We start from the raw sequence: 13,742 nt of genomic DNA on the forward strand, positions 1-13,742 counted from the left end.
TGTCCAATTCATTCTTACTGACACAGTTTCACCTTTGAGGTCTAATTTATTAACATCAAGGAACAGTCACAGTAGAGCTAGGAGCATATTCTGCTCACCTATTGCTTTACTCTTTATGTAAAGGAAGCTCAGATACCTTTCAAAGTCCATAGTATGTGCAACAACTAATAGGGCATTTTTTTTTCAGCATTTTGCTGCTTAAATACTCGTGCAGTGGACCTCAGTGGTGGCACCACTGGCATCACCTCATTACTGCAGCCATCACTATGGCAATGATGGGCCACTTAGTTTGGGTTGGAGACCTCAGGGCAGAAAGCAGAGACATGTCCATCAGCAAAGAGCTACAACATCTTCAGAGCTACCACATCCTACCTGGACCTCTTTGATGAAGAATGTATTCACAGGCTTAGCTCTTCCAAGGCTGTCATCATTGAGATATGTGACATTCTCTGGGAAGATCTTTGGCCACGTTCTCACATCTGGACTGCTGTCGCCATGGAGGGCAAGGTTACGTCAACTCTCGGTTTCCTTGCCTTAAGATTGTTCCAACAGCCACAGAAAATCTCTGCAACACCTCCCAATTTTCTGCTCACCACGGCCATTAGAGAGGTTACTGGGGCACAGCTATTACAAAGGAATAATTTCATCTACTTTTAATCTCAGTGAGGAACAGTTGGCATTCAGACACATGGATTTGCAAGCATTGCTGGCATCCCACCAGTGCAACCAACCAATTACTACCGCTCCCTTACTGGGCAGGTCATTGTGGATCCACCAGGAGAATCTTTAATAGTCAATGCCATGTTTCCAGGAAACACATCTGGCTCCTTCAATGGCTCCTGGCAATGCAATCCACAAGCCAGTGGTTACCCAATCTTCTATTCAAAGAATCAGGCCTGGGGAGCCCAGATGAGACTTTATAACTCTTCATGCACTGTTTATGGCTGTGCTGATTCCAACACACCAATAAATGAACCCCTGGTCCAATGACTGAAATGGTTTGCTAAAACTCTCCTTAGTCTGCAGCTACCCCTGATACTTTCTTGTGAGGACTTGAAATTTATTTGTGCATTATTCAGTCACATCTGAAGCAGACAACTGTATGTAGCTCCTGCCAGGCTCTTCCTATGGTGGCCTTGGCAGGAATCCTAACTACCCAGCACACTGGACCTCCCTCCTGGCATTTACTTTACTGATGAGAATATCCAAGTTTCTTCCAGCAAACCTTTGAGTTCTCTCCCTCTCCCCTGAAGGCTTTCTCCTTCATAGCAGCCATACTGTGTGTTGCTGTTGTGTGGCTACCATAGGGAATATCCCTGCTCAAATTGGTGCACAGCAAATTGATGGAAGCTGTGATAAATTGACCTGGACCCATTGGGACCTGCACAAACCTCATTTTGCTGCATTTCATTGTGTAAACCATTGCCATTCCAAACATCCTTTTGGCCAATTTTGCAATTATTTTGGAGAGACCCAACTGGACTTTAGCATGAAACACAACAGTTTAGTGTGCTAAAAAAAAATCCAATCACTCTGCAGATTTTTTTTTTAATTCACCAGCAAAAATGGTTTACATTTTTCAGAAAAATATATCCAGCCAGTAATGCTGAAGCCAAACATTTAATGCTAAAACTTTAGAGTAAAAATAAACCAGCTATGTTATTCCATTTGCATTGGGCACATGCATGCTTCTGAATCTCCATGGTCACAGACCAGAAAGTTTCAGTTTAACCTGCTTCTTGGCGGATTTATTTTGGTAGCAGAATTTGGATGGATGGATTTTTGTATTAAGCCAACTTCTTATTGGTGTGAGTCACAGATGGAAGATGTCCCTTTTTCAAACTTGTTCTCACTGTGTAGATCAGATTCGGTGAATGCTGAGGGCAGAATTTCTGAAGGGTGTTTATGTGTGTGAGTGAATGTGTGTGACAGTGTGTATGTACCTGCCTGGGCACACTCGCGTAAAGCCAGAACCTCTCTGTTAACCCGGAGCTGCCACCTCAGACACTCTGCAATGTAGCATTACCATGAATGAGTTTAAACTGTACCTTTTTAAGAAAGTAATAAAGGCGCTGGCATACTTGCATGACATTTCACTGTAGATATTTCAAAGCCCTGCATACATTGAGGAAAAAAATTGAAACGTGCATTTGCTGCCAATACAAATGTAAAATTCTGCAGCTACTGGAAAACTTAAACAGAAAATGCTGGAAATACTCAGCAGGCCAGGCAGTATCTGTGGACATAGACACTCTTGATGTTTCAGGTTGATGACATTTTATTAGAACTGCAAAAGTGAGAAAACAAGCATGTCTTGCGTTGCAGAGTGGAGAAGTGGTGAAGATAACACAGGGGGAATGTCCTCAGTGAGGTGGAGATGATTGTCCAGATGCTGGAAAAAAGTACAAGTTTCACTACCTTGCCAAGAAGGAGCCTTTGGAGCCCTGGTTGGTGGGAAGAAGTACAAGGTCAGGTGTTGTAGTTCCTTTAGTTGTTCAGGTAGGTGCCATTGGATGGGAGTGGGTAATGCTGGTGATAAATAAGAGAACCAGAACAGCAGGAAGGGGTATGAGCAGAAGGTGTGCTTGGTGATTGCATTACACTGTAGGTGGTAGAAACTGAACAAGATGATTTGTTGAATGTGCTGGTAGAGCAGAAGGGAAAGCTTACTCTGGTTCTGAAGGATCTTCCTGTGCCCTCAGCTGAGGATTCTCCTCCCTTTTGCCTGGCCGTGCCCTTAGCCATGTCCAATCCAGTTCCCGCAGTTGGTTCTCACCCACTCTCAGAACCATGATATGGTTCCCTTGTGCTCACTTTCTACTCCATCAGCCCCCACATTATACTCTGCCCATTTCTGATGCCTCCAACACAACGTCACCACCAAACACATCTTTCCTTCTCTGCCTTTTCAACATTTTGAAGAGAATATTCCCCCTTGAGCATTATGATTTTCTTGTTCATTGCCACCAAAACCCATCCCCCTTCCCATGCTACCTACCTCTGCAGATACAGAAATTGCAACTCTTGCCCTTTTTACCTCCTCTCCTCTGGACCACACACACTCTCCAGGTCATTGCTCGTGCTACAGTCTCCTCAACATCAGAGGACCAAATACAGATTCAATGATAGCTTTGTGGAACATCTCTGTTCAGCCCACAAGCATGACCCCAAAATTCCTTCTCTCCTATCCCCGCTCCCTGTCTTCTGCCTACTACACTGTTCCAATGAAGTTCAGTCTGGTCATGAGCACTCATCTTTCGACTGGGCACATTGCAGCCTTTGTAACTCAATGATGATTTTGACAGTTTCCACAGTCACCATTTCTTTGTGGGAGACTGAGCCAGCACAATCGGGCCCAGAACTTCTGCTCCTCTTGCTACAAAGGCTGCCTGGCCTGCTGTTCCAACATAATCATTTATTTGCCAGTGGTGTTGTTTAGCACAACTCCAACTACTTCAATGAAGAATTCCAAGAATCCCCTTGAACTATTCAAACATACACAAATGTTTTTTTTTCTGACCATATTGCTAAATATTGTGATGCTACAAGTTTATCCCAGGACTAACAACAGGAACTTTATTGCAGGTTAGGGGTAGTCCGATTGTGGAATAACTCTGCCAGGAATTACAGTATTATCCAGCTGTAACTGCGGTCCTTCAGTGGCTTCAGGGCACTTCTGTTCATTGCTGAAACTGGCATTTGCTGCTTTTCCAGTGTCAGGTGGTAGTAATGATGAAACAACACAGTTGATCACATTCTCTGCCTGTTCTTGATGACGATTATTCCTAGTAAACTTTGTTGCTGGTTTTCTTCGTGAACTGTCGATTCTGCAAAATATTCAAGAATTCGGAAGAAATCTAGTTTGGCATGATTCACTATTTATCATCCAAATTACATTAACATTACATAGCATGCACAGATGCAGGCCACTCAACTGATCTGTGCAAAATTTATGCCCAACATACGCCTCCTCCCAGTCCTCCTCCTCCAACACTTTTTGCATTCCCTTCTATTCATATCCCTTGTTGTTTCTCTAAAGTGCACCTATGCCGTTTACTGCAACCACTCTGGGGTAGCGAGCTCGCCGTTGTACAGTGAGATAGTCCTGAGTCTGCACAAATTTGTGCAGAAACATTATGAGACAGAAACTGCACAAACATTAAATACATACACTGGAGCGCCTAAGCTTAGTGAACTCAGAAAAATCAGACAGCCTGGAACACAAACATACCTGAATTTCCTTCTGATATTCACTTTACTCATGTAACCTATTGATGCCCTGAACTTCGGGAGACCCTGCTAGGATGTCCAAGGGCTCAACCACAACAGACTGCACATTGCGCTTGATCATAGGCTACAACCTGCCCCAGGTCCTCCTTCCTGTGGATGAGCACTGCTGGGCTAGCGAGGTGTGGGGATCAAGACTGGCAGTTATTTGGATAGAGGCCACCTGGGATGGGGAGTGGGCAGAACAGATGTTGTCTGATTATTTGAGAGGATCGGGACCAGAAGCAAAGTGGGGGAAATCAAAGAAATGGAGGTACTGGTGGCAACAGGAGGTACCTGGTATTAGGAAAGAGGTTGGGCAATATTGTTTTATTGCAAGGGGTGCACCCAAAGTTGTAGATAAGTGTTTCATTTACTTTGCTAGATTAGTGCTATGTTTTAAGCTCGCATTGTCCCAGGAGAGCCCAACAAGGGGTGACCTGACAATAACATGGCACAAATTCCTCTCGAAGCTCCAAAACGAAGGCTTCACCGGGAAGGATGTCATCTCTCTCTCACTCACTCACACACACACACACACACACACACACACACACACACACACACACACACACACACACACACACACACACACACACACACACACAAACCGCAGCAGAGTAACTGACACCAGGATGTGACTGGTTTTACTTTCTGAGTGATGTGAAATGACTCAGAAATGGTCGTTATCATGTTTCACTCCAGGAAAAAAAAACTATTTTCAATTACATAACACCGAAAAGACAATGTTGTACAATTGTATTTCCAGGCACTGGGCTCAAATCCAGTAAAATATCCCCTACAGTGAGAATTTTTCAACCATCAATAATAAGAGTAAAGAATATTTTCTATCTACCTAGTTTGTTCTACTACCACTGGACATAGTCTTTAATTAGAACACTTAGTACACTAACCTCAAGGAATATTTAATTGCATTTTGAATAGCTTAGTTAAAGTGTGCTTTAAATCTGGCTGGATGCATGGTTGAAGAAGCTAGACGTTCAAGAAAGACAGGTTCTTTCTTTTAAAAATAAGAAAATAGACCAGGATTAGTCATCTGCCCAACGTCTACACTCTCTCAATTTATCCTGTGATCTTGCTGGATATACATATGTCTCCACAGCATTATTGCACCGATGTGCCCCTCTATGTATGAATTCCTTATCAATGAAGCATGGGCCACTTAGTAAAATCACAGCCAATAATCAGCATCCAAGAGCAAGCCCAAATTAATGTGTTGCTCCTCCTTTGTCTATAACCTCCTCCAGCCCCACGATCCTCTAGGTCCTCCAAACGCAGCCTCTTGGTCATAGTTATGTATCCATGCTCGTTACTGGTATTGGTATTGGTTTATTATTGTCACTTGTACCGAGGTATAGTGAAAAGCTTGTCTTACAAACCGATCGTACAGGTCAATTCATTACACAGTGCAGTTACATTGAGTTAGTACAGAGTGCATTGATGTAGTACAGGTAAAAACAATAACAGTACAGAGTAAAGTGTCACAGCTGCAGACAAAGTGCAGTGCAGGTAGACACTAAGGTGCTACAGAGAAAGTGCAGTGCAATAAGGTGCAAGGTCACAACAAGGTAGATCATGAGGTCATAGTCCATCTCATTGTATAATGGAACCGTTCAATAGTCTTATCACAGTGGGGTAGAAGCTGTCCTTAAGTCTGGTGGTACATGCCCTCAGGCTCCTGTATCTTCTACCCAATGGAAGAGGAGAGAAGAGAGAACGTCCCGGGTGGGTGGGGTCTTTGATTATGCTGGCTGCTACACCAAGACAATGAGAGGTAAAGACAAAGTCCAAGGAGGGGAGGCTGGTGTAGCTGGTGAGCTTTCTTGGCCATGGCATCTACGTGATTTGACCAGGACAGGCTGTTGGTGATGTTCACTCCCAGGAACTTGAAGCTCTCAACCCTCTCGACCTCAGCACGATTGATGTAGACAGGTGCATGTGCACCGCCCCCTTTCCTGAAGTCGATGACCAGCTCTTTTGTTGACATTGAGGGAAAGGTTGTTGTCATGACACCATTCCACTAAGCTCCCTATCTCCTTCCTGTACTCTGACTCATCACTGTTTGAGATACGGCCTACAACGGTGGTATCATCTGCAAACTTGTAGATGGAGTTAGAGCAGAATCTGGCCACACAGTCATGAGTGTATAGGGAGTAGAGTAGAGAGCTGAAGATGCAGCCTTGTGGGGCACCAGTGTTGAGAATAATCATGCCGAAGGTATTGCTGCTTATCCTCACTGATTGTGGTCTGTTTGTTAGAAAGTCATGGATCCAGTTACAGAGGGAGGTGTTGAGTCCTAGGTCTCAGAGTTTGGTGACAACCCACAGCTATGTATATCCTTATCCCTGGAATTCATTTCCTACCCCTTTCAGCTCCTTTAAAGTGCTCCTTAAAGTCAACCTTCTGATCAACCCTTTTAGCCTAACATGAGACAGACAGTCGGCAGAAATACATTTTTTCCAGTTGACAAAATGTTATCAGAGGTGTGTAATCATGATGGAGTCCCAACTTTTTAAACATGATATAAATAATATTGGTGAAGTTATGGTTGCTAAATTTACTGATGACATACAGAGAGGCAGGAAGTAAGTTCACATAAGGGGAGATGGGGGATCATATTGTTTTAGTGCAGGGGGAACACCCAAGGATGTAGATAAATGTTTTTACTTTGCTGGTTCCCCAGGTCAGTACAAAGGAGGCTACAAAGGGATACAGCTGAGTGAAATGAATGGGGAACGATCTGACGAATTGAGTTAAATGTGGGAACATGCAAAATTGTCCATTTTGGCAGGAAAATAAAGAATCATATTTCTCCAAATGGTGAGAGATTGCAGAGCTCTGAGATACAGAGCAATCTGGGTGTCCAAGCACTTGATTCACAAAAGGCTTGTTTGCAGGTACACAACATCATAATTTGTTGCTAGGGGAGTTAAATACATACAAAAGCAGGGAGGTTATACTTCAGTTATATGAGGCATTGGTGAGACCATATCTAGAGTATTGTGTACAGTATTGGTGTCCTTATTTAAGGAAGGATGTAAATGTGTTGGAAACAGTTTATTAGACTAATACCTGCAGGGGGCAGGTTACCTTGTCAGGAAGGCTTGGACAAGCTATGCTTATTTCCACTGGAGTACGGACAAAATTGAAACATATACATCTTGACGGCAGATATGGAGAGGATGTTTCCTCCTATGGGAGAACTTAGAACTGGGGTGATAATTTAAAATTAAGAGTTTGCACATTTAAGATAGAGATGTGGTAATTTTTTTTTCCCTCTAAGGGTCAGGAGTTTTTGGAAGACTGCAGGGTCTTTGAATGATTTAAGGCTGAGGTGGATGGATGCTTGAGGAGCAAGGGATGAAAGGTTACTGCAAGGTGGGAATGAGGAGTTGAAGTTACCATCAGATCAGCCATTATCTTATTAAATGGTGGAGCAGAGGTGCCAAGTGCACCTAAGGCATATGTTTGTATATCACCTGTCCTAACATATACTTTGGTGTTAAATTATGCATGTTTCTGTTCCTGTGAAATTCTCTGAAATGTTTTACTGTGTTAAAGATGCTATATAAATGTAATGTGTTGCTGGTATTGCTCAGGAAAGGAGATGGAGAATTAGCAAAATAGAAAAAGAGACATGTCCCATTCATGGGCCTGTGAGCTTGCTTTAGTTTTATCAAGAGCACTTGCAGTTAAACGACTAATACAAATGGTGAAGCCTCCATTCAGCAGTGGATAAGTGATCACTGTTTGAACTGAATAATATGCTACAATTTTTGCCAAATTTAATTTGCTCCATACAGAAGCACCACCCATTTTGCAGACAGCTTAAACCTAGGGGCAATCAAGCATCTCCCTCTGAAGTATCCAACTCTGTTAACAGGAACAAGGTATGTCATTATGTGTGTATGCCGCAAAGCGCAGACCCTGAGGCGGCACAAAGTCATCTTGCATGCAGAACCTCCCATTTTACAACCATCTCTAATTAGCTGTAAAATGTGAAAAATGTCCTCAGGCTTCCTAACGCAACAAAATTTTATTCTAGCTACTTTTTGAAGATGTTACATATTAAGAGAAAAATTAGCTCAGTCTGTGGTATAAATAAAACTCTTGCTGGACTACATAAAATGCACTTAAGCTGATGTATTACCTTCTGCAAGTGATTTACTATCACCAAAAGCATCTTATCTCATAGCAACTGAAGTCTACTTCAATAGTGCAGCAATCCACCCAATTAAAAAAGTAAACCAACTGACTCCATCTCTTGAGAAACACCAGCCATCAGTGTGACCAGTGCTTATGAGTGTTACAGAACATTTTTGACACCACTCGCAATAAGGGCATGTAAAAAAAAAACGATTGTTAAAATGTTAAGAATATGTTTTTTTTACATATTAAAAATCAATTAAAATCATTAGAACTAAATTGAATAGATAAAAGAAACATGGATACTTGTCTTTCTCCTGTCTCCCATTCATTGTCTTACTTGTACCAGTTTTTTAACCCAGCACAGGCTCAGCAGGCATGTTTTCCAGCCTGAAATGGAACATAATCTTCTGATAGTCTGGTAGACTCCACAAGGAGCTCACCAGAGCAGAACAGGACAGACACAGCAGGCAGGGGTTAAACAGAAGAGGCCAACATGAACCTAGCCAATACCTGTGCTGGAAACCAGGACTTCCACAGGGTTGCCCAGATGTGTGCTGGACTTAGCATTGGCATCAAAGCAGAAGAGCTGCCCTAAGTCTACCTGTTCAATTGGATGCCAAATGATCTACCATACTATTCAAAGGGCAGAGTTCACCCGGTGTCATTCAGCCTACACCACTGCAACAGACCATTATGCTACTCGTATTTTTCAATTTTTTTCAGAAATCTCTCTATATATAATGCACTTGCATTGCACCACTTTTGAAAGGTTGTCATGGACTTTATGAGGGAAATGTAGCAGCCCATTTATCCTCACCAGTGAGCCAAAGCAGCAACAAGAAGTACAAGTAGCTGACTCGTTTCCAATGGTTAATTAAAGAATAAATGATAGTTAGGATGTTCCTGCTTTCTTGGAGGGGTTCATTTATTAGCAACTGAGAAGGAAGATAGGGCCTAACTCAATACCTCATCAGAGGGTGCCAACCCTGGACTCTTTATTGTAGTTTAACCCTTGGCCTTCTGACTCAGGAGAAGAGAATGCTACTCTAAAGCCATGGCCAACACAATATCAGTGCCGTGATTCTTTCAGGAGGTCTGATTGTATGATTCAAGATCATTCCATAACTCCCTGGATGTTTGCAACTACAAACTGTGGGGCCCTCCATCCACTGAGCAGCCTATATGTAGGTTTCACAATAGATCAACTGTAAGTCTGACTGCTTTTGTGGACACCCAGTCCAATAAAGCTGTTGATGTACTTCTGGCATGAGATGACCATGAGCAAGTAACAGGATGCCTGCAACATCTGCAATGGCATCACCCAATTTCTGGGCCAATGCAGCAAAATAATTAATTTCCTTTGGAGCCTCCTTTTAATTCTAAATATCAATTAACAGTAATAGAAGATTAATTATTTTGCTGTCACAGACAGGAACATCTGTTTGAGCATATCAACAGAGAATTTTTAATTTTATGATCTATATAAAACACAATATTGATCTATCCCATCAGTTTGTTCAGTGTGCTAGGTCCTCTAAAGGATCAATTAACCACGTTTGCAGGTACCATAGATGGAGCACAATATCCTATCCCAAGTAAGAAAATTGAAGGATTGAATGGAATACACATAATGTAGTATTTTGGGGTCTATATTACCACTTTATTAGCAATTGCTCCATCTGCACCCTGTTAGTAGTTTTTGATATTAATATTGAAGAGTCATTATTCAGCTTTTAGTAATTACAGAATTTATTTACTCATTTCATATTCAATCTTTTACAAACTTCTTTCCTGCAAGCTCCAACTCCAGGCTGGGTGGCATTCCCAGAGGTGCAGAGGCCAGTGCAGCACCAACAAACAGCATAAAATGCATAACACGCAGAGCACAAGTTATGCTCAAAGAGCGGACAGTGATCTGGTCAAACTGCACCTCCAATATTTATCACGAGGAACTCCCCTTGATGATGTTGGGAACAGCCTTGATCCAGATCATAAGATATAGGAGCAGAATTAGGCCATTCGGCCCATCGAGTCTGCTCCAACATTCAATCATGGCTGATTTTTTTTTCTCAACCCCATTCTCCTGCCTTCTCCCCATAACCCTTAATCCCCTTATCAATCAAGAACCTATCAAAATGTCTGCAGTATAAAGAAATACTGAAGAAGTCTGTATTCAACCTTAAGTGGAATCATCCAAAAGGTGATATTACAGGTATTAATGGCTCATATGAAACAAACCAGCTTAATATCAGGAAATTATTCACCAGTAAATAATTATCAAGTTATGGAATGACTATCCAGACAAACTGGTAGAGGATGGATGGTTCAACTGAAATGGGCCAAATGATCTTCCTTATTCATGTTTTCTTATTAGGATATTGCAGATGTGTATAAATATACAAATGGGATTAGGATTTGGTTTTATTTTATTGTTTCTTCTTACTCAGTGAACATTTAAAAATTGTCATTTCTTGGATGCATTGTAGTTAAATGCCGAAGTATAATTTTGTCATTATTCTGGTTCAACAGATGGTTGAAAAGGACAGGATGTATAAACTTGTTCTAAAATGAAGTAGTCTTAGTATCATACGGCTGTCAGCCATCTACAAATTAGAAGTGTGTTGGAACCACCACTGTCCAGGACAGACCAGCCTGCTTGATTGGTGGCCCATCCACCACAACATCTATTCCTTCCACTACTAGTGCACAGAGGTTGCAGTGCGTGGCATCTACAAATGCACTGCAATGACTTGTCTACATTGCTCTGGCTCTTCAGCTCACCATGTCCATGACAACTATGACATACCTACCTAGACTAATCCTATTTACCAGCACTTAGTCCATAGCCTGCTATATACTTTTGCAATTTATCTGTATAGCATCCTTGGTAGTTAACTGGGTGATTAGAATAGAACAGTGGTAAGACAAGATGAAAAACATTCAGCATTTATTGTTTTGTGGGAGATCATTTACTTTCAGTGATATTGTTCTGAATTACACATCATCATCAATTATCAGATCAAATTTTTGCATCAAATGGAAAGGAAACATCTTCAATTTCTCTTGAAAAAAAATCACAGAAAACTTCAAGTTTTGAAATAAGCAGAAGATCTATCTCCACCTGGGGAGAAACACAGTTGCATTACTTATTTCTGTATGATGTTTACTGTTTGGAAATATTGTGTGTATCAGGACATGGTCTGATACAAATACAGGATGGCTAAAGTGTCTAATATGGTCAAAATGTCTAATATGTTGTCTGCTGTGGGCTTATCATGACAAATGCTGTTGACTACATTACCAGACAGTCATGCTGAACAAGATTTTATTACGTAGTGTTCTTTACAGTCGTGTTAATTCTAAAAATATTAATTTATGTAAAAGATAAATTTGAAGATTATTATGCAGCTGACAAGCTATGGATCTATTTTCTCTGCTTGTTTAATAATCTACAAACAATCTTTGGTTTTGTTTTATCTCTTCAATCAGCACAAATATCCCCAGATGGAGCATGATGTCTCCGATGCTGACTCTAGGCAAGTGACTTCAAAATATATCTGAATTTAAATCACACCGAAAAAAATCTGATTACTCACTGAATGTGAAAGAAAGCCTTTAGGAGTAACACTTTAATATATTTCTTGAAACAAAGCATTAGATAGACTTGTTTCTTGCCGAGGCATTATTTTTTTTAGGATCTGGGTATCATTGAATAGGACAGCATTTATTACCTGTCCTTAATTGCCCTTGAGAAGATGGTGATAAGCCACCTGTTTCAGTCCCTGCAGTCCTTCTGGTGAAGCTACTACAAGCAGTCAGTGCTATTAGGGAGGGAGTTACAAGATGAACAATGTATCTCCAAATCAGGATTGGCAAGGAACCTGCAGGTAGTGGTGTTCCCATGTACCTGCTGTCATTATCCTTCTTGTGGTACAGTTCATGGGTTTGAGGGGTGCTGTCAGAGTAGCCTAGACAAGTAATTTCAGTGCATTTTGCAGATGCTACACACTTCAATTTCTGTGCATCAGTGGTGGAAGGAATGAACGTATAGGGTGGTAGATAAGGTATAAATCAAGCAGGCTGATCTGTCCCGGATAGTGGCGATTCCATCACACTCAACTTGTAGATGGTGAAAAGGCCTTGGGATTTCAGAAAGTGAATCACTTGCTGCAAGAGCTAGCCTCTGATATGCCCTTATAGCCATGGTATTTAAATGGATGGTTCAGTTGAGTTTCTGGTCAATGGTAACCCCCAGGACATTAATGGTGGAGGATTTGATGATGGTAATGCCAATTAATGTCAAGAGAGGTGATTAGAATCTCTTGTTGGAGATGCTCATTTGTGGTACAAATTTTATTTGTATATTATCAGGCTATGCCTGAAGGTTGCCCAAGCCTTGCTGCATGCAGATATGGGCTGCTTTATTTGCTGACATTGTTACAAATGGAATTGAACATTGTGCAATTATTAGCGTATGCCCCATCTCTGACTTTATGATGAAAGGAAGATCATTGATGAAACAGCTGAAGTTGGCCACAACTAGGACACCAAAGTGAGGAACTCCTGTAGGGATGTCCTGAGGAAGTTCCAAAAACCACCAACAATCGTTACAATTTCCTCACGACATCCACTGATTTCAATTTTACCAAGACTCCTTGATGTTAAAGATATTCATCCTCACCACCTCTGGAGTTCAGCTATGGTCCATGTAGGACCAAAGCTATGATGAGATATGAAGTTGAGTATTCCTGGTGAAACCCAAACTGGGCAAAGCTAAGTGGGTTATTAGTGTGTAAATGCCATTGGATTTTCTTCTTTGAGAATGTTACTCACACCAATGTCTAGCTAGATGGGCACTGGTTGACCTCTGACATCTCACTGAGGTGGTTATTCTTCAAACTAGACCCTTAAGAAAACTCAAAAGAACTCAAAAGGAAAGATTAGTCCTTGCTGGCACCAGCCCATTGGCCTTTTTAAATTACCTGGGCTGGACCCCCCAGCCCTCCAGCACTATAAAGAGTGCCATATGTGTTCGGCTCTCTCTTTGTTTTTGTCTCCGAGGGATGACCCTGCTTCGCTCCAGGCCGAGCACTGTGAAACGGCGCTGGAGAAATAGTTGGTGAGGTGTGCACTGTTAAAAGGGGTGGGAGCATTCTAGTTAGTATCCCCGGTAGCATAGAGCCATGCCTGCACTGAGTCAAGGGGTGGCGGGTATCGTATTGTTTTACCTTGATTGTCTGTATCTAGTTCGTTGTTTGTGTATTTTATCCCTGTTGCGATTTTCCCACGCTCGCTATTAACTGTGC

The 13,742-nt window shown here is 41.7% G+C and overlaps 1 protein-coding gene across 4 annotated transcripts in view; it reads right to left on the reverse strand.

Annotated features, from left to right (window-relative positions):
* Nucleotides 1-1,777: 1,777 nt before the first annotated feature.
* Nucleotides 1,778-13,742, reverse strand: part of LOC127569532 (melanocortin-2 receptor accessory protein 2-like) — a 38,014-nt gene continuing 26,049 nt past the window's right edge. For all 4 annotated transcript variants that reach the window (XM_052014260.1, XM_052014262.1, XM_052014259.1 and 1 more), the window contains one exon: nt 1,778-3,827. In XM_052014260.1, coding sequence (XP_051870220.1) covers nt 3,587-3,827 — 241 coding nt within the window. In that variant the 3' untranslated portion in view covers nt 1,778-3,586. The remainder of the gene's footprint in view (nt 3,828-13,742) is intronic.

Source organism: Pristis pectinata, chromosome 4 (genome assembly GCF_009764475.1).
Source record: "Pristis pectinata isolate sPriPec2 chromosome 4, sPriPec2.1.pri, whole genome shotgun sequence".
NCBI lineage: Eukaryota > Metazoa > Chordata > Chondrichthyes > Rhinopristiformes > Pristidae > Pristis > Pristis pectinata.